This window comes from Maylandia zebra, linkage group LG3, assembly GCF_041146795.1.
Source record: "Maylandia zebra isolate NMK-2024a linkage group LG3, Mzebra_GT3a, whole genome shotgun sequence".
In the NCBI taxonomy this organism is placed as follows: domain Eukaryota; kingdom Metazoa; phylum Chordata; class Actinopteri; order Cichliformes; family Cichlidae; genus Maylandia; species Maylandia zebra.
In genome coordinates, this window is record NC_135169.1 from 22551128 (window position 1) to 22578458 (window position 27331).

Here is a 27331-nt window from a genome sequence, read left to right on the forward strand (position 1 = left end):
ATTTTTCAAATTCTATATTTATTAAGTTATGCAGGCTTGTTTGCACAACAAGGCTAAATAATTATATAAACTTTTCTCAATCTAAATAGTGTACTTTGGTAGAATTAAAAAAATAAGTGTAGCGCAAGTCTATGATGATTTTTAGTGCTACTATCATCTAGTTCTGATTCTGGTTCTGTTTTTGTTAAATCCTCAGTAGTCCTGATTTTGAACTGTTGTAGTCCTGTTTTAATTCTGGATCAGTTTTGGGTCTGGTTGAATTGGGGTGTAGTCCTCGTGTCTTGATACAGCCCTGATTTTGTTCTGCCTTGCTGCTTAATTAAAAAACTAGTTTAAGGTGTTCTGCACATGTGATATATATTTCTCCCTATATGAAGTCATTCTTTTTTGAACAAAACTCAAAACAGAGCCTATCAATCTTTCAGTCATTTCTACCCCCCCCCCCCCCAAAAAAAAAAATAAAAATAAAAAAATAAAAAAATCCCACATGCATACTACCCTTTAGGGCTAAGCTTAAGCCTGTTTCAAATGTCTGGCTCCGCCTCTGATTGAGATCGCGATTTTCTATCGATTAATCGTGCAGCCCTACTTTGTGGTAATTTTAGATGATTCGTTTTATGGATAAAACCCACCAGGTCATTCAGTGTTCCCTTAATGCTAATTTATAAGAGATGTTGGTGTCCTATAACTGAAGTAATGTTGTTAAGTCCTTAAAGTCATATTCTTTTATTGTCATGACTGTATTTGAAGCTATTTGTATTTTTGTATGATATACCTGATTTATATGGAATATGGCTGAAGTAAACTAAAGTCTAAATACTTAGTCAGTCATTTGTTTAATAGTAATTCAACATTATATAATTCACATATAAAACTATTATAATTTTGAATTGTAATTTTAAATGTTTTAAAAGCATGTAGAATAGCATATGTAGGCAAGCATATTTCTCCTCTTTTTATCAAGAAGCAAAGACAAATAGGAAAAAAAAAAAGAAACAGGGCAGGGTTTGGTGGTTGAATCATCCGTCCCCACCAATGTCAAAACCAAATCTACGCCCTTGGATGTGAGGAATATCAAATAGAGAGTGGATGGGCGGTAATGACAGCAGATAGGAAAATTGTGAGTACACCTGGTGGACACTTAAAAAAAGAGTAGAGTCTGAAAAGAGGAAAAGGAGGAAGTGGCGAAACTGTTGTGACAATCTTTATGTCACAGTCCTGGGCCTGTGGCCCAGTGTTTTGATTCTATATTATTGTTTATTGGGTTCTGTTTTGCTTTTCTAGATTTCTTGTCCTTCTGGGTTGTGATTTCTAGTTCTTAGGTTTAGTTCTGCCCTCATGTTCCTCCTGTTTCCTCTGTACTGTGTTAGTATTGTCTCTGAATTCTGCCTGTGGAGTTCCTGTTTTATTTTGAAGGTCTTGTCTCATAGTGTATTCTGTTTTACTTCCTTGTCCTTACTAGCCTAATGAGTCCCAGCTGTGTGCCCACCTGTTCCTCGTTTCCTTATGTGCCTGCCAGTGTATTTTAGTCCCTGTCAGTTAGTTCTTGTTGTTGTGTCGTTAATGTCAGTTCACCCTCATGTTTTGTGGATCTTTTCCTGTGAGTCTATGTTGTTTCCCAGTTTAGTTTAGTTTGCTTTGTATGCTTGTTTTCCTGTGCCAGCAAATAAAGCTGAGTATTTTGAGTTCATCCCTCGAGTCTGAGTCCTGCATTTTGGGTCCACCACTCCTGCTTGCCTGCTTGCCACACAGCCAACCATGACACTTTATTCCCAGGTTTTGTGTGATTTCTTTTTTTTTAGCTTTGAAAACCTCACAATGTTTTAAAGTTCTCTGACTCTGTGAAATTATTTACTTTGTTAGAAACATAAATCTAAATGTAAACATAACTGTTATCATATTTACTGTTAAAGTTAACCTTACTAATCTTATAATTAGGGCTGGGCGATATGGCCTAAAATTCATATCGCGATATAATTTGAAGCATGTGCGGTAATGATATATATCGCGATATATTCTTTTCTTCTGTATAACGTATTTTCCACACTATAAGGCACACTTAAAATCCTTTAATTTTCTCAAAAATCGAAGACAGAAAACTAAACAGCAGTGGCGTTTGAGGGGTTACTGAAGTTGGACTACCTGGTATATAATGTTGTGCTACGTGATTGCTAGCGACACAGCTATGTTAGCATAACATTAGCACAGTGAAGCTGGAGGATGAACGCCAACTTTTTTTTCCACTCATTAAAATTTAACGTGAGGGATTCTGGTGGTCAGGGACAAATGCAATCGCATAGCAGGATGCTATACACGGGGCAAACTTCAGTCAGGAGAACAACTGAGATTATTCATCCACAATACAAGGTTAGTTATTAATATACTGCAACAACATGGGAATAGAGCCGCTGCGAGAGAATTCAACATTAATGAATCAATGTTACGGAAGTGGAGGAAGCGCAGTTTTTGGCTTTCCCCATATTTCAAAAGTGCTTCATCTCTTTGCTATGACTGTCAGCATAATTTGCAGATGATAATGGTTGTAGCCGCTGCGATGCTTTCGACCAAAACAGGCGCAGCTTGATGACATCATCAACATGCGCTATCGCGATAGAGCGGTATAGTCAAAATCTCTATCGTTGGCCAAATTTATATCGTTTCTATTGTATATCGTATATATCGTCCACCCCTAATTATAATAGTGTAGCTTATTGGTTAAATTTGAGCACAAAGTCATCAGCATGTATTGTGAAATTCAAAGTTGCAGTTTTCTCAGAGATATATAGTGTTTAGACTTGTTGGAATTGAATCTTTTGTCTTTCACTTGGTCTGAACATGTGTCCTTTACAGAACTGATGCCAGTAAAGTGTGTTTTTTCTTTGTTAATAGATGTTTGAAAACGTATGGTGCTTTGAAAAAAAGATTTAGACAAAGAAACTCAGAAACAATTTTCTCATAAACACAATAATTTACAAAATGAAGCAGCACAATGAAAGAAAGTCATCATTTTCAGAAGAAAAACAGTATGTACAGCAACACTGATCATTACATTTCTATTAATTTAAACTGTCACATGTAAATGTTACATTTATAGCACTACCTTATCTTCTGGCTCTTGAACAGATGTTAAATGAAGAGAATCTGCTGGTTAATTATGTCTTACCAAAAAGCTCTGGAGACCCAATGTTTCTTTTCTTCGTTCTTTTCTTTTTTTGTTTTTCCTTAATACAGAATGATTGACAGCAGCCAGACTGACACACATTAGAGCTGTTGCTGTCAGTCCCAGTACAATATAAACTGAGGTTCTTTCCCGACTCTCTTCTCTTGAACTCAGAGTTGGTCTCGGTGGTTGGAGCTGATCAGCAGCTGCTGTAAAAAAGCATAAAATGTAATTGTTGACACTTGCTCGTGTTCATGATCTGGACTTAAAAAAAACCCACAGTTCTCAGCAGGACTCATTCAAGTCTCTCAGTGATATAGAAATAAATTAGTAAATAAATAATGGTAATAATAATATTAATATTAATCATGATAAACTTACCAGTTACGTTGAGTCGACATCTTCCAACACTGAAGCCATAATCAGTGTTGACCTCACACAGGTACAGACCCGAGTCATCAGTCCTGAGTCTGGACAGCTGCAGTCTGATTCGTCCTTCTCTGAGGGCGTCTTTGTCACTCTGGACTCGTCCTGAAAACTTTTCATCCTGAGACTCTGACACCTCAACACCTTCATGGACATGATGCAGGACTGAGAGTTTATCATTGATAAAGAGTTCACAGAGGATGTTGAGAGTTTTGGTGGATCTGTCAGGTTTGGTGGTGAACGTCCACTCCAGTGTGATGTTGTGGTTCTCCTCTGCCTGATAGCAGGTCTGTGTCACATTGACTACAAATGATCCTGTTGAGGAGACAGAGAGGGAAAGAGAGGAGCAGACACACTGAGAACTGGAACAAATCTGTTGTTGAGCTTTATTTGGAGTTCATAAAGTGAAGCTGTAAACGAACCAGAGACACATGAGGTGAGGATGATGAGCAGCAGGATCCTGCAGATCATCTTCTCCCTGTGAGAGGAGATGGAGGTGAAGAGTCATCAACACATGAGGTCAAAGGTCAGTCAGTACAGCTAGAAGAAGAAAAATCTACAGTCTGACTTCATTCACTCATTACAACATCTGATCCTGTTCATTATGCTGATTATTACACTGACTGACCAAAACTACATGAATACTTTCACCTTCGTCTATAAACACACTTCAGTGTAAATAAAATCGTTGTCTTCACAATGTATTTCCTAAAGCGCTGACATTTCTCTTGTTTTTCTTTAGAGAGAAATCATCTACTGAGTTGTCTGTAAATAACTCAGTTCACATTTAAAATCATGAACATATACATCTTTATAATTAAGAGGATAACATTAACAACTCTAAAGTATTTCACTTTTTTTTAGAATAAATTTTTTCTTCTGCTTAAAAAACACAAAATATATCCTGCCACTGTTTCTGTGCAGCTAATAATTGTTATTCTGTACATGTGTTGAGCTACAGCATTTAAAACCCTCTCTTGACATCAGTGTGTAGTGTTTTTATCTTTCATATCTTTTTTAACCTGTTTTTTTATATTTTTACCTTTGCCTTTTCTTGGACTTGTCTCTAACAAAATTTTATGCAAAGGTGAAAAAACATGTGAGGAGGAAGTTTTCCTGTTAAACTTACTGGGTACATTACAGTGAGACACTGACCTGTAAAAAAATATCAGTGTTGTATATTATTATCAGACATCACAGGTAACAAAGCAGAACATTGTCCAACTTAAAAATAAATCAGGTAAAACACATAGTTTTAAAAGAACATCAAGGTTACGTGCACAGTGGTCATGTTTCAAGCCTCCTTAAAATTTCACAAAAAATTATACAGTATCTCACAAAAGTGAGTACATCCCTCACATTTTTGTCAATATTTTGTTATATCTTTTCATGGGACAACATTGAAGATATGACACTTTGATACAATGTAAAAAAGTCAGTGCACAGCTTGTATAACAGTGTAAATTTGATGTCACCTCAAAATAACTAAACATGCAGCCATTTTTTGCCTAAACTGCTGGCAACAAAAGTGACTAAAACCTAAGTTAAAATGTCCAAATTGTGCCCAATTAGCCATTTTCCCTTTTTGGTGTCATGTGACTCGTTAGTGTTACCAGGTCTCAGGTGCAAATGGGAAACAAGTGTGTTAAATTTTGTGTTATTGCTCTCAAACTCTCTAATACTGGTCACTGGAAGTTTAACATGGCGCATCGTGGCAAAGAATTCTCTGAGAATCTGAAAAAGAATTGTTGATCTACATCAGGCGTCCCCAATCCCAGTCCATGAGGGCCTGTGTCCCTGCAGGTTTTAGATATCACCCTGGGTCAACACACCTGAATCACATGATTAGTTCATGCCCAGGCCTCTGGAGAACTTCAGGACATGTCAAGAAGGTAATTTATCCATTCAAATCAGCTGTGATGGATCAAGGGCACATCTAAAACCTGCAGGGACACCGGCCCTCTTGGATTGGGATTGGGGACTCCTGATCTACATAAAGATGGACTAGGCCATAGGCCCCCAATCCCAAAGACAACTGTGTCTGGCCTACAGTCAAGCATGGTGGTAGGATGTCATTGTATGGGGCTGCATGAGTGCTGCTGGCACTAGGGAGTTACAGTTAATTGAGGGAACCTTGAATTGTAACATGTGACATACTCAAGCAAAGCATGATCCCTCCCCTTCAGAAACTGGGCCACAGGGCAGTATTCCAACATGATAGTAATCCAAAAACACACCTCCAAAATTTCCGCTGCCTTTTAAAAAATAAACCGAGGGTAAAAGTACTGGACTGGCTAAGCATGTCTCCAGACTAAAACTCTATTGCACATCTTTTGGGCATCCTCAAATGGAAGGTGGAAGAGCGCAAGGTCTCTAACCTCCACCAGCTCCATGATGTCATCATGAAGAAGTGGAAGAGGATTGCAGTGCCTGTGAAGCTCCAGTGAACTCCGCATTCAACAGAGTTAAGGCAGTTCCTCAACCTTATGAAGAGTACATTTACACAATGACTGAAACTAGCACCTCTGACTAACAATGGACTATGAGGTTAGTTCCTTGATCATTAATATGCCAGTTGTCATCACCGTTGATCACTTGAATGAGTGACAAAACATTTCTCCCACTGAAAACACTACGTCCACAATCAACTTTCTGGGACAGATTATCACTTGTTTTTGTCAGTGTCTGTACCTAAACAAGAACAACATTATAATAATACTAATAATAGGTGCATCATAATAATGACAATAATGATATTAATATAATAGCAGAAATATTGTTTACATTGAAGGGACTCAAAGTGCAGCTTCCTTTTGTGCATATTCAGTTAAACCTTCGCATTAGATCAACAAACTAAAAGAAGTCTGATTTCTAAATGATTTAATGTTCAGCTGGAGGAACAGACACAAGTTTGAATGTTTCACATGAAGACGAAGGTGCAGCTCAATGCTAGTGCTAAATGTCAGTAAAAACTGCGATACACACAAAGTGTACAAACTATTTAACTGTTGGACTCAGTCGTGTTGTGTTTTACAGTCTCTGATTAAACATTTACTTTATAGCGTAACACAATAACAAAAAAACAAACAGAAAAACTCTTCTCTGTGTAGAGATTTTTGGGTCAGCTGGACCTATTTTCTTCCTACCTTTGTTTCTTTATTTCTTCCTCTTTTTCGTGAAGCTCTGTTACTAAAATGCAGATCTAGTTGCTTGCTCAGGATCCAGCAGAACTAAGAATGAAAAAAGCACCTTGAGTACACATGATGAGTTTACTCAGAAACCAGTATGACCATCTCTTAGGTACTAAGTCCTTTCTAGGTTGTTTATTTTAGAGGATCACTTGCATCACTTCAGTATGTCTGTAAATAAAAAGGAACATGTATCACATTTGTTGTGAATTTAATAGTGCTTAAATGTGATGCAACTGTGCCACATGTGATATTTAATGGCATCCCTTGTCATGGTTATGGGTCTTTTGACTCAGCATTTTGAGTGCCATGCCCTTTTGTATTATTGTCTTCTATTTTATATAACTTAATTTTCAGATAGTTCTGTTGATATTGAGTTCTGTTCCCTATTTAGTTCATGTCTGTCTAGGTTCTTCCCATGTCTGTGTCTGACGCAGGACCCTGTAACATGCACACACACACACACTCTCGAAAGTGAGAGGAATTGTCCTTAATTTATTATTGGCAATAGAAGTGCGGTTTCGGCCATGATCGACGCAGAACGCAGACACTCCTCGCTAGGGATGGGTATTGTTTAGGTTTTATCCGATACCGGTGCCAGACCGGTACTTTTGAAATGGTTCCAGTGCTTAAATAGATAACACAAACTTTGTCCAAAAACCTCTTGTGTTTTTATTTTTAGAAGTCTCTTTTTTTCTGAAAATGATAACCAAGTTAGCCTTTTCTGTTGATACAACATACCTCCTTTAGTTGGAAGTAGTGCTTCAACAATGGAAAACAGAAAACTTTATCCTAAAACCTCTCATGTTTAGTTTTTTTTTTTTTTGTAAAAAGATAACAATGTTAGCCTTTTTTGCAGCTCTAGGGTATATATGGTATTACTCTATCAAACAGGAAGCTGCATGTAACTACGACGGTGTTTGCTAGTTCACCTTACGTGCATTAATGTAATAACGCGGTTAGCCTACTCAACGTAAATTACACACGAACAACATTAAGCTACTCACCCAGAGAAGAACGGCTGCTGCAATCATCATCATCCGTCATCATTTCTGCTACACTGGCAGGGCTAGGGGCCAGGACCCTCCTCTTCAGGTTCTTGGGGGATGTTGCTAACTCTGGGTCCGATAACAGGCACCACACCTGCAGTAGATGTGTTTGGTGCTCAGTCTTGCAGAAAGCTATCAAATATGGTGCATTTCTCGACTTTTATGCATCGCCAGGTGTTTCATCAGATTCGAGGTGTTACCTCCTTTGCACAGTATCAGCTTAAAGCACTTGTTGCAGGCTGCTGAGTTTGCATCTTTTGCTGTGAAGTACAGGAAGACTTTTGGCCGCTTTGCCTTGGGCATTTTTAATCTGTAGCTCTGCTCTAAAAGAAGGTACTTACCTGGGCCCGCCTACTATCCTTGGAAAGGTAAAATGAGCCAAATGGGACAGGCAAAAAAAAAAGAAAAAGAAGGAAAGGTAAAATGATTGGCTGGAATCCAAAGTGTATGACACCTCAAGAAAAAAAAAAAGCACCGAAATGTGCGCTGCTTTTCGGTCTGGTTACTACCGTTTATGTCAGAACCGATACCAGTACCCATCCCTACTCCTCACTCTGTGGTGTAATCTATATTGATGCACATGCATGTGCCACTAGGCGGCAGTACTTACCCACTAAACAGGAAATTGGGGGTATGTAAACAGCCACGAGAAGAAGCTATATTAAAAGATTGTTGTTGCTCCACGTTATTGCTTGAGCAGGAGTTTTATTCAAGAGCCCAACACAACACACTCCATGCCACACACCTATCTTGTCAGCTCTGCGAGCTCACTGCGTCACTCCTCCACTGCAGCAGGCCAGAGACCACACCTCCGCCACACTGTGTCTTCCCCACTATGTTGGTTATGGTGTCATGTCTCCAGTGAGCGAGTATCTCAAGTCCCCTGTGTTTAAGTCTCCCTTGCCTTTTGTGTGTTTTAGTGATGTCTTTGTCTCCCATCATCTCCTCTTGTTTGCATGTTTCCCTCCTACTGTTTTATTTGGTCTCTGCTGTTAGTCATGTGTAATGTCCCCATTCATTTAGGTTCCCATTTCCCCCCTCCTCATGTTCATTCCATGACTGTCCAGAATATTCAAAAGGCTCTGTGCCATGTCTCTATACCTCCTCAAATTAGCTAAAAAAAATAAAAACATAAAAATGACGTAACATGACATTAAAATTGGGGTCTTAAAGCCAGTCAGCCTCACATTATGTTTCTCTTTCCTCATTCTGTTCTCTGCACCGGGTTTACTGCAAAAATGACTGAAAGTACAAAAACATGACATCATTTCAGACAACCATTTTGAAACTCCGTTTGATCGACTGGAGCTTTTAGCTGTTTATTTTGTTTAATACTGAAAGGATAAATAAGAGTTTGGCACTCGTAAACTACAGAGTTCAAGAAAAGCTAAGGACTATTTTTGACTGTAATAGTATAATAATAACTATATATTTTATTTATAGGTGCCTTTCAAGACCCTCAAGGTCACCTTACAATAGTACAAAACAAATAAATAAAAACATAAGGTAAATGAAAAATTTAAAAAAAACAAGCATGAAAGTATAAAAGCTAAAGAAGGTAAAAATAGACTAATCATTATGAAGGGTATGCAGTTGTAACTAATGTAAGAATGGTGGAATGATTCACACAGGTGGGTGATGTGTTTGTAGGAAAGTTGACTGCGATGTAACCTTGGATGTAAAAAAATGCAGTCTGCATTCCAGTCAAATACAAAAGGCAATGTGACAAAAGCATATAGTTCCTCCTCAAAGTTCCACTAACAGCAATAACTGATCCTTTCTGCTATACAGCATTTATGCAATTAGAAAAGCTAAATGAAACATTACAAGCAGACCTGTTTCAAATACTGTTCACATGAACTTAGAGGTATTACCTCAGCAGGAGAATTGACTCTGGTCAGCTGACAAATACAGCAAAAATTTAATCGAGAATTTTGTTGTCCAACAATTTAATTTTACTGATTGTAATAAATGTAAAAAATCTGACTTTCAGAAGAAGGACTAATATGTTTATTTATTAGATTAAAGCTTTCAGGAACAACCTGCATTTTAGGTTACATCAGTAACCTAAAAGTCTCTATCAATTATTTTGTTTTTGAAGGTACACAATCATTCATCTCAGGGACTCATACAGAATAAAATCAATACAACTTTCTGAACAAATCTAAGAAATAGCAGGATGCTAAAACATAATAAAAATGAGGAACTCATCTTTTCTTTTCTTCTTGTTAACACACAACTAAATATAATCGTAGCCAAGGTGAGATCACCTTTATTCAGCCCAACATATTTTTAAAAAGTTCATTATTTATTGAACTGAACTTGATGTGAAAAGCTCTTTATTTCATTCTGTTTCGTTCCAGTAAACCTTCACTAGTTTCCCTCGCCTTTAACATGAACTAGTGTTTCATTAGAGTATGTCAGCTGCAGAAATGTTATACTGATGGAAATATAACAAATGAGGTTAAATATTTCTAACAAAGATGAAGTTTTGTGCAAATAATCAGCTTTCATGTCCACAATATTTGTCTACACTCACGTAACAAGTTGCTCAAGAAGTTAGACAAACGATCACTTCAACTTTGTTCATATTTCTGCTCGGACTGGATTTAATAACATGTCTGTAGTACTAACATGGGGCGATTGTGGCTCAAGAGTTAGGAGTTCGCCTTGTAATCGGAAGGTTGCCAGTTCGAGCCCTGGCTCGGACAGTCTCGGTCGTTGTGTCCTTGGGCAAGACGCTTCACCCGTTGCCTACTGGTGGTGGTCAGAGGGCCCGGTGGTGCCAGTGTCCAGCAGCCTCGCCTCTGTCAGTGCGCCCCATTGTAGCTTGCCATCACCAGTGTGTGTGAATGGGTGCGACTGGATATGTAAAGTGCTTTGGGGTCCTTAGGGACTATTAAAAGCGCTATATACAGGCCATTTACCATAACAAGAAGAACTTATTCTATGTAAAATCTTTCATTTTGCCAATAGCAAAAAGACTACCTGTGTCTGTTTGCATTTTTTTTATTTTCATGTTGGCAGAAATGAGTCATCTTGTGACTAAAAACAGCCACAGAGTGGAACTAAAATTTGCTCACTATAGAAGTAAAACTGAAACAGTTGAATATGGTATGTGGCATGTGGCGTATACCTAATACAAACGTGGTTTAAAACACACCTATGACAGCAGTCGGTTGGTATGCATAGACGTCAAATTTCTGGAGTCCTCGTATGTAAAGTGGCACATTTCATTGAACAGACAATATGAAGTGTGCACAGAGAAAACAGTGGGAGTGAGCACGTTATCTTGTCTGTTCTTTTCTTGTATTTGTGTCTCATACTGGAGTGGAAGACTTTGCAGTGCCTTGACTACTGTGCAGTTATACTCAGAACTGTATTAATCAGACTGTACCTGACATAAATTGTTCCCACTTAGAGTTGGATTCTGTGGCTGTGAGGTGCAAAATACTGATAAGGTAAGATATTCACAGAAGTTCATGAAATAATAGCAACTGATTTGTGTTTCTGGACACAGATTATTTGTCATTCACTGGACACAGTTTTTCATCTGTGTGCTGATACTGACCATTGTCAGTCAGTATCAGTCAGTAACTCTGAGACCTGGCTCGTGCTGCAGACAAAAAATATCTTTCTTACCGAAATACATCACTTTCACATTACTGACAGTCACATAAAAAAAAAAAAAAAACCATTTGTGTCTCCGAACCTTTTTATGCATTGATTCTTTTGTGATTTTCATATTTTGCTGTGAGACCAGGCTGAGTAAGCAGGGCACCATTTACACATGCAGCATCTGTTTGGGTGGGGCAATCACTCTGCTATCGTTTGTGCTTCAGTAGCTCAGTCGTTTACATTGAGAACTCTGCTAAATCAAACATGAGGCACTACCTGCTGTGGTAACTGTTTATGAAAAGGAAGCAGCCAAAAGTAAAAGCCAAAATAAAGAGTTTGCATATTTATTTCATCAGTCTTGTTCATATATTCAGTTTATTCCTATCAGGATCACAAACAGGATCAGAAGTTGTAATGAGTGAATAAAGTATGACTGCAGATTTTTCTTCTAGCTGTACTGACTGACCTTTGACCTCATGTGTTGATGACTCTTCACCTCTGTCTCCTCTCACAGGGAGAAGATGATCTGCAGGATCCTGCTGCTCATCATCCTCACCTCATGTGTCTCTGGTTAGTTTACAGCTTCACTTTATGAACTCCAAATAAAGCTTAACAACAGATTTGTTCCAGTTCTCAGTGTGTCTGCTCCTCTCTTTCCCTCTCTGTCTCCTCAACAGGATCATTTGTAGTCAATGTGACACAGACCTGCTATCAGGCAGAGGAGAACCACAACATCACACTGGAGTGGACGTTCACCACCAGACCTGACAGATCCAACAAAACTCTCAACATCCTCTTTGAACTCTTCATCAATGATAAAGTCTCAGTCCTGCATCATGTCCATGAAGGTGTTGAGGTGTCAGAGTCTCAGGATGCAAAGTTTTCAGGACGAGTCCAGAGTGACAAAGACGCCCTCAGAGAAGGACGAATCAGACTGCAGCTGTCCAGACTCAGGACTGATGACTCGGGTCTGTACCTGTGTGAGGTCAACACTGATTATGGCTTCAGTGTTGGAAGATATTGACTCAACGTGACTGGTAACCTGATTTAGTTAAACTTTTTTTATTAAGTGGTTTACAGTCAATTTGTTTATGATGTTTATGTCTAGGATGATGTATGAAAACATCTCAGTCAAAGAAATGTCATCCTCTGAAAGATGAAACCTGCAGATTATCAGTCAGCTACTCTAGCCTTAAACTTGTTTCACCAGTTAATCTCCTAAAATTTTTGCCTGTTCGTCTTAACATAGCAGGCTAAACCTGGTAAGGAGAATTATACAGTTTCTCAGTCAGATTTGCCTCTCGCTCCTCATGTCCAAATCTGAAAAAAATCAGGATGGCGACGGTAAAAACACTCAGATCAATGCTTCGTAACAGGCCTTCACTAAACAATAGATGATGTAATGTCATCGTGGCTACCTCTGTCTTTTACATAGTCCATGAAGTAGCCTTAACAGAGTTTACAAACTAAGGGCTGTTTTATTCTATACATTAAAGTTATTATTATGAGATTTTTGTTATATGATCTCTAACTAACACTATGAACTGAACTATTATCAGTTTAATTCTGATGTTTAATGTTAATATCTTCATGTCATTTACAGCAGTTTCTGACCAGCTCCAACCTCAGAGACCAACAACAAACTCAACAGCAGAAAATGGGGGAATGATTGGTTTCTACATTTCAATGGGAGTGTCAGCAGCTCTGCTGGCTGTGTTTGTTATACTTTTATTTTATTTCAGAAATAAAACCAGGATGCAGAACCCTGTAGCAGAAGTACAGATGCTGAGCTTCTTATAGTAACATCCCATCAGTACTGACAGGAACCTACAGTCCACACATCTATCAGAAAGATTCATCACAAAACATAAAGCTTCAGACACAAGTTTACTCTGCTCTAAACTCGTAACCACCAGATGACATTGTTGATGTAACAGCAGGAGAGATTTGAGTTAGCTGGTTTAACACAGAAATGAGTGAACCAGTTTCATCTGTAATATTAATGTAAATTTTGTTTATTATTGGTTATTCTTTTTACACAGCTTACAAAGTGTGTAAAACCCAAAGCTGCTGTTCATTCATGTGCTGTGTGAATACCTGCACCAATGAAATAAATGACTGGACTGCATAATTCCAACTTCAGCTTCATCAACTTACAGAAATAATCCAACCGCTATAAAGAGGACTTGTTTTTTTACTGTGTTTAGAAAATCTCAACAGCAGATTTTATGTCTGCAGCTTTATTTTCATGCTGCTCAGAAATTCTGAAGGAAAGTTTACAGACTAGATCTTCATAATGTGTGTGTGTGTGTGTGTGTCTGTGTTATATCTTACTTCCAGTCAAAGGTCCGGACACACCTTCTCTTTATGATGTAGTCACCTGAAGTGGTCTAAGGAGCTTGGAAAGAAACCATATCGTGTGATTTCCTGAGGTCAGATGGCCCAGGGTGTGAGTGGGTGTTAAGGCGTCTGGGAAGGGATCCCAAAACTGGTTTATAGATGGGAGACAGTTGGTGTCGTTCAAAGACATCTTTGAACAGAGGAGGGCCATCTGACCTCAGGAAATCACATGAGAGGGTGGGGCTAGGTTTCACAATGAGCTCACCCGAAACCCTGGCTGATTGTGACCCACACCCGTTTTCACACCTTGGCTCCTGTGATTAGGTAAAGGATCTTCAGGGGGTCCTTTTGTCCTTCTTTGGGGGGGGACACTCCCACAGGGCTTAAATCTGAGACTCTCCACCATTTGACCCTAGAACTGAAGAAGCTTCTCGGATGAGAGGTGAAACTTCTTCAAGCAACTTAAAGAAGTCCAGACTCTTTTTCTTTCCAAGCTCCTTAGACTACGATGACCTGGATAACTGAGACCCTTCACAGACATGTCACCTGAAATGTTTTTTTCACTTCACAGGTATGCCTTGTCAGGGGTCATTTCTGGAATTTCTTGCTTTCATAACTGGGTTGGGACCATCAGTTGTGTTGTGCAGAAGTCAGGCTGGTACACAGCTGACAGCCGTATTTGACAACTGTTAGAATTCGTATTACGGCAAGAACCAATCAGCTGAGTAAAGAGAAACAACAGTCAATCATTACTTTAAAAACTGAAGGTCAGTCAGTCCAGCAAATTGCAAAAAATTTGAATGTGTCCCCAAGTGCAGTTGCAAAAACTATCAAGCGCTATGACGAAACTGGCTCACACTAGGCCTAAACCCAATCAAGATGGTTTGGGATGAGATGGACCGCAGAGTGAAGGCAAATGGACCATTGAGTGCTCAGCACCTCTGGGAACTCCTTCAAGACTGTTGGAAAACCAATTCAGGTGACGACCTCATGAAGCTCACTGAGAGAGTAATCAAAGCAAAGAGAGGCTATTTTAAAGAATCTGAAATATAAAACATGTTTTGAGTGATTTCACAGTTTTTTGTTTACTACATAACTCCATGTGTGTTCATTCATACTTTTGATGTGTCAATGAGAATCTACAATGTAAATAGTTGTGAAATTAAAGAAACAACATTAAATTGTAAAGGTGTGTCCAAATTTTGGACCGGTTGTGTATGTTTTTTTTTTTTCTTCAAGTTATGGAACTAACATTCTTCCTCTTGGACAGATGATGGTGCAATAAGCTCACCAGTAAAAAAAACAAAAACATTCCCTTTTCTTCTTTCTTCTTCAGTCTGTCTTCATTTTGTAGTTCTTTCACATTCTTATCTGACTTTTTACCTCAGGCCAAAGAATTTTCTGTGTTATTGAGTCATAAAACTGTACATGGTTCAGAGATACAATAATATTATCTTAAATTATATTTTTGGCAGTGCACTGGACAGCTCAAGTCAGCTCCTTAAATGAAATAACGCTGGTATTTTTAAATCAAGACTAGCAAAACTACAAACAGGAGGTGGAACAAGAACCTTCTTGCTGTGAGTTTACAGTACACACCAGTGAACCACCATCCCACTTGCACCTCTTCCGCAGATGGTCACAGTCACACACCAGAATCAGTCTTCAACCTCCTCATTAAATCTGATGATGTCTGATTTAGCATTAGCCCAGATGTTCAAAAGTGCCACTGGGCAAAAGAAAAAAAAAAAGTAGAAAACTCCTGTTGAGCAAACTATTTGTGTGTTGATGTGACTTTCCCATCTGGTGTTTACAATAAACCAGCAAAGCAGAGAGAGAGGAAAGAGAGATGGTGATATGCAACCAGAAGAAAAAAACTGCACTTTGATTTCCTCTGAAAATATTTCACATTTTAAAGAATTCAGAGCATCAGAAAATATTTTCTGTCAAAGGTAAATTCAAGTGACGACCTCTTTGTTTTTCCTAAAAACAAACTTAACCACACTCATGTGTTGCTCCATAAACTATCAAAATCTTTTCTAATAAACAGGAGAATGTTTCTGTTACTGATTCTGTTCGGTTTTAACTGAATCCATGAATAATTATTTCCATTAAAACCCAAAAAACAGAGTTAAAGGATGGCTGCATCAAGTCTCATGTCTCAAATTTATACAACATTTATACAACCAGGTTTCCAGTTACAACATTTTCTCCTTCCTTCTGTTTAGCATACAGCCTCAGGGTCTCTATCTCCTCCTTTGGCCAGCTTATTATCTCAGCAGGGTACTTGATCACGGGCAGGGTGTAGGTGTTGATAGCCCGGAGCTTGTTCTTACCATTCAGCTGACTGCTCAGGACTTGCCTGACCCTCTGCAGGTACTTGGTAGTTGCAGCTTTCCTAGCTGCCTCTTCATGGTTCCCATTTACCTATGTATCCCCAGATACTTATAGCTGTCCTCTATGCCCATTCCGATGTCATTGCTGTATAGCCTGGTAGTGTGGATCAGTGAATCGATGTCTTGTTCACTCTTTGCATACAGCTTGATGTCGTCCATGTACAGGAGGTGGATGACAACTGCTCCATTCTGTAGTCTGTACCCGTAGTTTGTCTTGTCAATGATCTCACTGAGGGAGTTCAGGCCTATGCAGAACAGCAGTGGGGACAGAGCATCTCCTTGGTAGATCCCACACTTGATGGTGACTTGTGCTATGGACTTAAAATTGACCTCTAGTGTTGTCCGCCACATGCCCATTGATTTCCTGATGAAGGCTCTTAGGGTCCTGTTGCTCTTGTATAGGTCTAGGCATTCCAGGATCCAGGTGTGGGGCATAGGCTTTCTTGTAGTCAATCCAGGCAGTGCACAGGTTGGTCAGTCTGGTCTTGCAGTCTTGGCTGACTGCTCTGTCTTCCAGTAGCTGGTGTTTTGGGCCTCTGGTATTCTTGCCAATCCCTTTCTCTGCCCTGCTCATTTATTGACCTATATGCCTGTTCATCTTTGCTGCTATGATGTGTGACAGGAGCTTCCATGTGGTACTGAGGCCGGTTACTGGTTGGTAGTTGGATGGGACCGGTCCCTTCTGGGGGTCCTTGAGGATCAGGACCATCCGGTCTCCAGTTATCCATTCTCTTGTCAACTAGCAGCTGGTTCATTTGTGCTGCCAGATGCTCATGGAGTGCATTCAGCTTCTTCAGCCAGTAGGCACGAATCATGTCAGGGCCTGGTGCTGTCCAACTCTTCATACTAGAGATCCTTTCTTGGATGTCTGCCACTGTGATGGTTACTGGACCCTGTTCAGGGAGGTTGTTGTGTTCTGCTCTCAGATCCACTAGCTACTGAGCATTGCTGTTGTAGGTTGCATCATTCTTCCATCTGCTCTTCTATCGCCAAGTACTCTAACACAAAATACAACAGGCATGTAGGAACTGAATATATGGCAACAAAAAGAGTACAGATTAAGTGAAAATATTTTTTATTTGATTAAAACAAAATAAAGTTAGGTATTCCTTCTATTTTCCCTCACCGTGGTTGGCCCCTCCCTGAACTGGTGTCTCTTCCTGTTAAAAGGGAGGTTTTTCTTTTCACCATCGCAAATTCCCTATGCATACCGGGGTCATCTGATTATTTGGGGCTTCTTTCTAACATTGTGCAGTCATTACCACGCAAAGGTGGGCAAAGAACAAAAAAACGACAACTATCATCGACATACCAACCCTCAGCATAAGAAGATAAGGGGGTAAATGGCACAGATGGATCAGTGCAGGTTTGCTACAAACATGTAAGTAAAACATTCTCTATACAATGTGTTAATAAAATGTGACTATTTAGACATAATCTTTATCACCTCTGTAGCAGATCAGAAAATCCAATATTTGATCTTATCCCTGGAACCTCTTCTCCTAAATTTCATTTGCTGATTTCTCACAGCTCCTAATTTCTCACAGCATACAATCCTCATCAATAGAAGGAAAAATAATTCTTTACTTGATAAAAGACTTACATAAACACACACTAAAAACATATTTTGCCAAAGGTGGATGGCTCAAAGTTATGAGGTTAAGAAGCGAACGCAATATATTGCTGTGGCTAAATAAGAAATTTAATTGACGAGAGCCAAACTTCACTGAACTTAAACTCAAGCGTCGAAAGCAGGAGCTGCATGACAAAAAAAAGCATCTGTGTGTCTATACTAAACAGTGCGCAGATACAGATCTATAAAAGGGCAAATACATCTTTGTATGTCTGTGTGTTTAATCTGATCTTTTGGATAAGATTTAGCTAACATAAACTAATGTAAGTCTATTAGCTAGTAAAGAACGAGCCAAACTGGTGATGTCTCGTTCTTTACTAGCACAATATGGTGCTAAACTTGTTTTTAAAACTTGAACTTCAAGCACCCTTTTCTTAAATCTAGCTTCATAGACCGAGTTATATCTGTGCCAGTTATTTAGAGCATGGCTCAATGGTGTGAATTAGCCTGTGGAGCTTTCATGCCCCCTTTAAGACCCATTTAAGAACAATACTGTGTGCTTTTGGTGCACAACCTGTACACTAAAGCAAGAGCAAGTCAATGCTCTCTGTAAAAAAAATACTTTATTTTACTTGGGGCAACAATATAACAATAAGAGGTGCTTTATTTCTTTAGAAATTAGACACTAATGTTGTAAACTAAGGAAAAATATTACAATCTTGTTATGTTTACTTAATAGTAGGAGATACAAGGATTTATTTTCTGTTTATGCATCAGTATGACCATATGATACTCTTATACAGTGAAGTCCCACTTGGAAAAGGTCTTTCACAGCTCACACGCATGCTTCCTTTTGACTGCACTTGGTTTTTAAACTGTAATCATTATTAACAGTTAATGCTGCTTCCTGTCTTTGAGTTTATTCACCGAATAAAAAATAAGGTGAGATAAAATATGCTTTATTTAATCCAAAAGCAGGGAAATCATTGTGTTATAAATGCCAAATTATTAAAGCTCTTTATATTGAGAAACCGTAGAATCCCTCCACCTTTCTTCTTGCCTCTCAGATTAATGTCTCTGTCCACTCAAAAAATTGTTCACACCATAGTCCAGGAAGTGTGGGTGCAGTGCCTTGTCCATGATTCACATCAAACTGCAATGCGGATTCTGTTCCCCAGTTTTGTTCATATCATTGATCTCTGATAGCTGCTTAGTTCTCCAGTTAGCTTCAGCTCTGAAACCATGTTGTGTTCACTTCAAAGCAAACAGGATATGCACTGCCAGAGTGATGATCTAGCAAAGAGTCTTGACTGCCAAGAGTGTGACAAAAAGAACCAGAAAAACAGGAAGCTTAAGAACACTTGTGCTGGCAGCTGTTGCAGCAGTCTACCACGCAGCACTGTGGGGACTTGACTGACAACTTTTCTTTTTTACGTTTTTCATTTTGAGAATAAGACAACATTTCTAAAAGTCAAAATATTATTTCAAGAACAGAATCAAAATATCTACAGACAAGATGTTTCAAATAAAGTTAGCATTAGTGCCGTTCATGGCCGCTGTACAATATGCTTTGTGCAATTTAACTGATGAAACTATATATCAAATTCCCTTTTGATAACCATCCATCCATCCATTCGCTACCGCTTATCCTTTTCAGGGTCGCGGGGGGCGCTGGAGCCTATCCCAGCTGTCATAGGGCGAGAGGCGGGGTACACCCTGGACAGGTCGCCAGTCTGCCGCAGGGCTAACACACAAGGACAGACAACCATTCGCACTCACATTCACACCTAGTGGCAATTTGGATTATCCAATTAACCTATCCCCACAAGCTGCATGTCTTTGGACGGTGGGAGGAAGCCGGAGTACCCGGAGAGAACCCACGCAAACACGGGGAGAACATGCAAACTCCACACAGAAAGACCCCGGCCTGATGTTGGAATTGAACTCAGGACCTTCTTGCTGTGAGGCAACAGTGCTAAACACCGTGCCACCGTGCTGCCTCCTTTTGATAACAAGTAAGTTATTTCTCTCTGCATATGAACACAATGTGGTAATAGGTACAGAGAAGAAGGACTTTGAAGTGATGGTACAGAAAATTACATCTGTTCTTTCTTCCTTAAACCCCACAGCTGTTATCCCCATGATATACACTGATCTTCATTTGAGTATTTTTAAGTGAGAAAAATACATCATACTGCATATGCATTATATATGAGGAAATTAAACCCTAAATCACTAAATGTAGAATTATTTGCTTCTGAAATATCATTTCTATCAACTCTTAGTTCAAAGGCTCAATTTAGAAAAGACACAAATACTGAAAAAGATTTTCGAAAGCAAAGAATCAGCATTTTAACATCTGATTTTTTTTTTGGTCTTTTTTTCATCTTCTAAGTGTAATTTTCTTATAGTGAGCTTTTTTTTGCTGTTGTTTATTTGTTAGTTTGTTTTTAACATTAGCACAACTGGAGCAGGTAAGAAAGTCGTTGTTGGTTTGACTCATTTGGTCAGGGACACAGTAGCGGTGTTTCATCATGTTGTTGATCTGTAATATACAACACACAACACCACAGTCAGGCAAAATCAAATGCAGACATAGTCAAACATGTAGATGCAATAAAAGTTTGCCAACGTACCGTTTTAAACCATCATGAAGAAATTTTATTGAAAGTACGATGGTTCCTGCATTTGCAATAATTAAAACTACAGCCAGAACAAACAGCACCGTTTCCTCCTGACTTGTCTTTCTTCCCGCCAGTTGTGGATCTAGAAAACAAAGGATTGTTTTTGAAAACAGTACATACAGTAATGAGTTCTCACCCTGCATGCTGTAACCTCTACTTTCTGTAACACATGCATGGCTTGTACTGTATGTGCCCCAAACCTGCATCATTTTCCTGAATTACCTTCAGCATCACCTGCACTCAAAATCTTCATTTTGTCCACCTTTATTTTCCTCACATTCATGTACAGAGACGCAAAACCTGAAAAGAGAAAACTAAATTGTGACATATTGATTTATTCAGTGAAAAATGGAAGTTATTGTTTTAATTGATGTGTTTTACAAAAATATTTCTGACCATCTTCTTTATGGATGAGAAATGTTCCACACCAAAATAAATATTTGAATGTTACTTTAAGTTTTATCTTTATTACATTTCTATAGTTTTTTCTATAACTTTTCCTGTCAGTGCAAATCATTGTGGAGGTTATCACAACCGTAATGAAGACTAGACATTTTTAAATTAAATAATTCCACAATTTACTATAAATTTATGACACTGAACTTTTTAGACGAATAAAAATAAAATTTATTGAAACACTCTCTGAATGCAGCTCCTCAGATCTGATTTACCTTTTGGTGGTCCAAACATTGGAGGTTTGAGTGAGACATCACTGCTGTCTCCATCAGAAGTTCGACCCACACTCAAAACAAAGTTTTCTGAGGATGAAAATCTGAATGTTTGTTCATCTGCAATATAAATACAGCCCAGTCCTAAAGAGATACAGGAGTCAACTTACCATTTGTCTCGAGCCTCCATCTCTTCAGGCTGTCGTCGTAGTCGGCAGCCACGTCACACCTGTAGCTTCCAGAGTCTTCAGCTGTGACTCTGGACAGATGAAGTCTGATTCGTCCTCCTCTCAGAGCGTCTCTGTCAGTCTGAACTCGTCCTGCAAACTGCTCATGCTGAGACTCAGAGTCCTCCACTCCTCTGATCATTTTAAACAAAATCTTAGTGACGTCTGAGTGGAAAACACACATCACGTCAGCCAGAGACACGTCAGCTTGGAGCTGACTGTCCAATCTGATGGTGATGTTGTCGTCCTCCTTGGCCTCAAAGACAGTCGCAGTCCTTTTCAAAACAAACGTCCCTGTTGAGAAGACACCACCTCATTATTGTGTGTTCATTTATCCTTTTTATTTATTTATTTATTTATTTGAATTTACCGAAAGATAACTGTGTCTAAATGTGGACACTCACAGACAGAGGACGCCAGGCCGAGAAACAGAAGGATCCTGATCATCTTCTCTCTGTCAGAATGAATCAGAGGAAGAACGTTTTAATAAATATCTTTTTTTTAAAAAGACAATAAAAATAAAAGTGAAATATTTCACATTTTTCACCAGCTTAAAAACCACTGAGTGATTTCCCCACACAGAGTGCACACAGACACCGTTTCTGTGCAGCTCACCAGCACATGAATTAATGTACGTCTATGATCCAAACCATGATCATAATTCTGCGCATGTTTCAGCTACGAGATTTAAAATGGTCTGTTGACATCAGAGTGAAGTGTGTTTTCAGTATTACTCCAATAACATGTTTAGATGTTTTTAGGCTTAGTTTTCTACCTGTTCTTGCGTTTCTCCGTCTCTGGCAGCTGTCTCTACGAACCATGAGCTCCTCTCTACGAACACGGAAGAGCATGTAAAGTTTTCCTGTTGACTTTACTGGGTGCATTACACTTAGTGACCTGTGAAATTTAAAAAGAAAAAATATCAGTGTTATTGATTTTCATTTCATCACACCTCACAGACAACAAAACTGAACATTAGGCAACAACGATCGGTGCTCACCAGAAAATTAAATGAAGTAAATTCAGAAGGCCTCAAAGGGACAATCAAGGTCACTACTCACTGTCGGTTTAAATCTCCTTCCTGAAATTTCACAAAAATATATTTAATGAACTTTTTAGACAGATTCAGATTCATTTTGATTTATTTTGTTGATTTTTTTTAAACAATTTGTTAAATGGTTTGGCAGCACGGTGGCACGGTGGTTAGCACTGTTGCCGCACAGCAAGAAGGTCCTGAATTCAAATCCACCATCAGGCCGGGGTCTTTCTGTGTGGAGTTTGCATGTTCTCCCCGTGTTTGCGTGGGTTCCCTCCGGGTACTCCGGCTTCCTCCCACCGTCCAAAGACATGCAGCTTGAGGGGATAGGTTAATTGGAAAATCCAAATTGCCATTGTGTGAATGGTGTGAATGTGCGAGTGAATGTGAGTGCGAATGGTTGTCTGTCCCTGTGTGTTGGCCCTGCGACAGACTGGCGACCTGTCCAGGGTGTACCCCGCCTCTCGCCCTATGACAGCTGGGATAGGCTCCAGCACCCCCCGCGACCCTGAAAAGGATAAGCGGAAGCGAATGGATGGATGGATTGTTAAATGGTTAATATAGTTTTCTATTTTCAGAGGTGCACATATCCGCAGGTGCGCATTCGCTGTCAAAATAAAAGACGCGCACCAGATAAGAAGTTGCAACGCGTGTTTGCGTACATAAGATTTTCTGGAGGAGGACAGACATTTGTTTAGAACTCTTAAAGATGTCGAAGAAGCTCCTTTAAGCAATTACTCTGGTGTTCCTCCACCTCCAAAGAAATGTCAGAAGGAGTCCAAACCACAAAAGAAGCGCGTATTCTCGGAAAAGTGGTTGCAGGAGGCAAATGATGAACGCACAGAGATTTGGTGCAGAATATGCCGTGAAAATCCCACTCTAGCGGACAAAAACAGTGCCTTTTATATGTACGCGAACGCGCGTTGCATCTTCCATCTGATGCGTGTCTTTTATTTTGCACATAAACATTCAGTTTTCTGTTTTTTATGATAGGAAAAGCCACAAGCCTCGTGTTTTTGACAACAACAACAACAACTAAATCATTATTATTATTATTATTATTATTATTATTATTATTATTATTATTATTATTATTATTATAAACTCTTATTGACACTGTAAACACCGCTATGCCGCTATTTACTTCATGTTGCGCACTTTCATAAAACCCCCTTTGGGTTTTCATGTTTTGTATCACATGAACCAACTAAAAGCTGTTTGTCTTTCTCTGTCCTTTTTCTGTGAGATATTTGTTTTGTTTTGTTTTTCATCCTGTTTCCAATCTGATGAAAATGAGCCCACGTAGCGTATTTAAACAGTGAGTGCAACAGAAAGTAAACAACAGGAGCACACATGTTCACACAGGATGTTTTAACGTCAACTTACTTGTTTGTAAGAGAGCGATCGGCGATCTGTCCACTTTCTATCACATCAATTATATCAACTGATGATCAGCTGGAAGAACAAACAACACTCTGAATGTTTCGGATGAAGCAGAATACCACGAAGTGTTCAAACTGTTAATCCCAGTCACATCCTCTTTACAGACTGTGATCAAACGTGTTCATTATCGGACATGTAACATTTTAGTCCTGCTACTTTACAAAGGCATTTTAAGAAAGAGATAAAAACGTAATAATGATAAATAAATATCAACTGCAGTACAAAACAAGGAAGAATGACACAGAAACACAGCAAAACATACTAAAAGATCAAGTTCATACTTCTGTTGTCTCCTCTTCTTCCCGTTGGTAGCTTTTTATTCGCTTCAACGCGTCGTTTTGCTTCAGTTCTATAATAACACAACATAACTTGTGTACAAGACTCCTGATATACTGGCCAGTCAGCATTCATCTGTTGGGTTTTTTTTCTTCTTGTTTGTTGCCGTGTGTGTTTTAGTTTCACTTTCATTTTGACTTAAAGCACAATGACTCATGTCAGTAAAAGCTGGATCAGATCAGCTGACAAGCTGTTGCGCACTTTATTTAAGTGTCAGAGTCTCACTTGTTATTTTAGGAGGTTTATTTGGATCATCACAGGCTAATAAAGTGTTTTTGGATCCAAAAACTGTTTAAAAACTTTGTAAGGAAATTATTTTCACATAATGATTTATATTTATATAATTTATAACTCCAAATGTCTGCAAAAACAAGAGTAAGGACATCGGGGGTTAAAGTGACAAAAGAAGCAAATGCGTAAACAATCTTTCTTTTCTTTCACTTGTTAACATGTGACTGCAACACTGAGTTATTAAAGAAGAACCACACACTGCTCAAACATGTCCTGAAATGAACTCAACTCACTTTAAAAATGGCTTCTTTATTTATTTTAACTCTTAATACCAGAAGCCTGGAAACATCAGAATCAACATTAAAAAAACAAAACAAAAACAAAACATCAGGCAGAATTGGTGTCTAAATGTAATATGTTAGCTCTGAATTTCCAGAAATCAGCATGAGGATATGAGGTTGATGTTAATAAGGTTGAAAAAATCATATTCTGAATCACTTCAACAAACACACAATCACATTGGATTTTAACCTGAACACTGTGACCATAAACTGCAGTGTTTCACCAACGTAAACATTAATAATACAGAGTTAAGTTTAGAAACAGGTATCGTCGTTAGACTACAATTAACTGAGTACCTACATAGGCAAACCCAGCATTTTGACTATGTATTGTGGTCTCATGACTTTTTCTTTTGTATAAGCTGCTGTACCACTTTATATTTAATGACATCACTTTGAAATAAATAAAATCTAATTTTGTGAAAAGACATTTTCCCTCCTCTCTATGTCTTTTGTCTTTTTCTTTTGATCATCTTTAGAAGTATTGAGCACTCACTGTCATACACTTATCGTCGAGGCTCCGCTGTGTAGCAGGCAGAGTGGGATCCAAATGTGAGGCTCGGAAAGCAAGACAAAAAACCCAAATGCACTGGTGTTAATGTAAACATAACATAAGGCAGGAGCAAAAAAATCACACAACAAAAACCTAACTGGACCCACATGAGGAGGACCACACAGGTCCATCAAGACAATTTTCCCAAGAGTCAGATCATGCAATGCCCTGAGAAACTGTGTGGATGGTTGGAAGGATTTCCAGGAGAAAGCCTCCCATCTCTAAAAAGAACACAGCCACACAGCTAGGTTTGCAAAGTTGGACAAAACACATGAACAATGCTTTTTGGACAAATAAGACCAAAGTGGGGATATTTCTCCGCAACTGATAGCCCCATGTTCAGAGAAAACCAAACCAACACAAACAAATCATACCAACTGCCTGTGCGGTGGTGAAAGGGAATGATTTGGGCTTGTTGTTCAGCCACTGAATCTGTGCACTCTGTAGTCACTGAATCAGCCATGCACTCTCCTGTGTAACAAAGTATTCTACAGCCAAATGTAAAGACATCTGTCCAAAAGCTAAAACTTGGCTTAAACAGGGTGATGATCCCAAACACACCAGCAATGAATCAAGAGGCTGCAGTGGCCCAATCAGACAAGACCTCGACTGTGTAGCGGGACCTCAAGCAAGCTGTACATACACAAATGTCAGCAAACCTCAATGAACTGAAGCAGCAGTGCAAAAAAGATTAGGTTAAATCCAACAATGTGAGATACTGATAAAGTCATACAGAAATCAATCACTTAATGTTAATTGAAATCCAGGAAGCAGTTTGGTGGAATAGAGACTTATATATGATTCATTTCCAACTACAGCATCAGTATTCTTGTCAAATAGATGCTCTTCTTTAATAAACAAGATAGATACATGTTTATTAAATTTTAATTATAGCTATTATGCCATTTTGTTTTGTTTCTATCTTGAATTGTTCTTTGTTCCTTTATATGGATATTGAGAATTCTTTTATTCAATGTAATGACTGAATTTATTTTCCATTCAACTGGAAAATGGCCCAGTTTATTGATTTATTGTCTTAGGGCAGGAGGGAGATATTTTTATGTTGTTACATTTCATGTTTTAGAACTTCATTCTCTTCCACTTGTCCATACCAGGGTCATGAGGGTAGCTTGGATAGGCCCTATTCAGTGTAATTCAGTTTTATTTATATAGCACCAAATACGAGCAACAAGGTGCTTTATATTGTAAGGTAAAGAACCTACAAAAATACAAAGAAAACCCAAACAACCCCAAAATCAAATGACTATATGGGTAAGCCTGTGGTGAGGCAAGGTAAACCCTGGACGGGTTGCCAATCTTAGCAGGGCTGTTTAAAAGCTAAGTTTAAGTTTCTTACATTTAAAATGATCATTTATGAAGAAAATGGAGTGTCTGTTATTTAGTATTATGTTTTTTTAATTGTTCATTCAGAGAATACAATCTAAATTTCAAGAATAACATGGACTTAGATGAGCCCCGTTGTTGACCTTGTGTTATCATTCTCTGTAGGTTTATAATTGCACAGTCCACAAACAGAATCTTGCTCATAAAAAGTTGGACACAGCCCTGCACCACAGGCCTTGGAGTCCTGTCATACTGGTTTCTGGACATGTGTACTGTGGGTACTGTTGCCACCTGTTTGTTATGTGACAGTGAATCCTGAAGCATTGGCAAGTTTATTGGCATTGCCAGGCATGACAAAATAAGAATGAACAATGAAGGTAGGGTTGGACCTCAAAGAGATACTTTGTGTTTTCTGGGGATCTTAAAAAATGGTTTCCTGTCCCAGCATCCAACGGGTATCTGAGTGTCACATCTGATGTAGTGTTGTTGGATTTTAAACATATTGTTCAACAAACTGTGTCTGTTCAGAAGGGAAAATAACACATGTAAAATAATATTTACATGTCATTCTTTCAATGTAGATCTTATTCTCAAAATCAATCAATTACAAAAAGATAATACTACTCAACAACCCAGCCTAAAATTATAGTGCAATTGCAGCGCTGGGGTGGTTAAGATCAGTGTTTCTGTTCTGGGATCCTTTTAAAGTACTGCAAAG

General features: G+C 38.7%; 3 protein-coding genes across 4 annotated transcripts; 1 reads left to right on the plus strand and 2 right to left on the minus strand.

Annotated features, from left to right (window-relative positions):
• Window positions 1–3133: 3133 nt before the first annotated feature.
• LOC143417035 (uncharacterized) lies at window positions 3134–4178 on the minus strand. Its single transcript, XM_076882675.1, has 3 exons — window positions 4009–4178; window positions 3542–3901; window positions 3134–3369 (listed from the first exon to the last, which is right to left on the minus strand). Exons 1-3 carry the CDS (start codon window positions 4055–4057, stop codon window positions 3149–3151), a joined length of 630 nt encoding a protein of 209 aa, XP_076738790.1. The 5' UTR covers window positions 4058–4178; the 3' UTR covers window positions 3134–3148.
• Window positions 4179–11920: 7742 nt separating this feature from the next.
• LOC143417036 (uncharacterized) lies at window positions 11921–13439 on the plus strand. Its single transcript, XM_076882676.1, has 3 exons — window positions 11921–12011; window positions 12119–12478; window positions 13045–13439. The coding sequence occupies exons 1-2, from the start codon at window positions 11963–11965 to the stop codon at window positions 12463–12465; spliced, it is 396 nt and encodes a 131-aa protein (XP_076738791.1). The 5' UTR covers window positions 11921–11962; the 3' UTR covers window positions 12466–12478; window positions 13045–13439.
• Window positions 13440–18693: 5254 nt separating this feature from the next.
• On the minus strand, window positions 18694–24249 carry LOC101470688 (uncharacterized). Of its 2 annotated transcripts, none has more exons than XM_012924372.4 (10): window positions 24090–24249; window positions 23752–23820; window positions 22330–22410; window positions 22105–22226; window positions 21734–21783; window positions 21273–21623; window positions 21106–21192; window positions 20657–20734; window positions 20387–20516; window positions 18694–20295 (listed from the first exon to the last, which is right to left on the minus strand). In XM_012924372.4, the coding sequence occupies exons 5-10, from the start codon at window positions 21774–21776 to the stop codon at window positions 20283–20285; spliced, it is 702 nt and encodes a 233-aa protein (XP_012779826.3). In that variant the 5' UTR covers window positions 21777–21783; window positions 22105–22226; window positions 22330–22410; window positions 23752–23820; window positions 24090–24249; the 3' UTR covers window positions 18694–20282. The 2 variants fall into 2 exon arrangements, with proteins under 2 accessions (XP_012779826.3, XP_076737102.1); XM_076880987.1 differs by having other exon boundaries at window positions 22330–22873.
• Between the last annotated feature and the right edge of the window lie 3082 nt (window positions 24250–27331).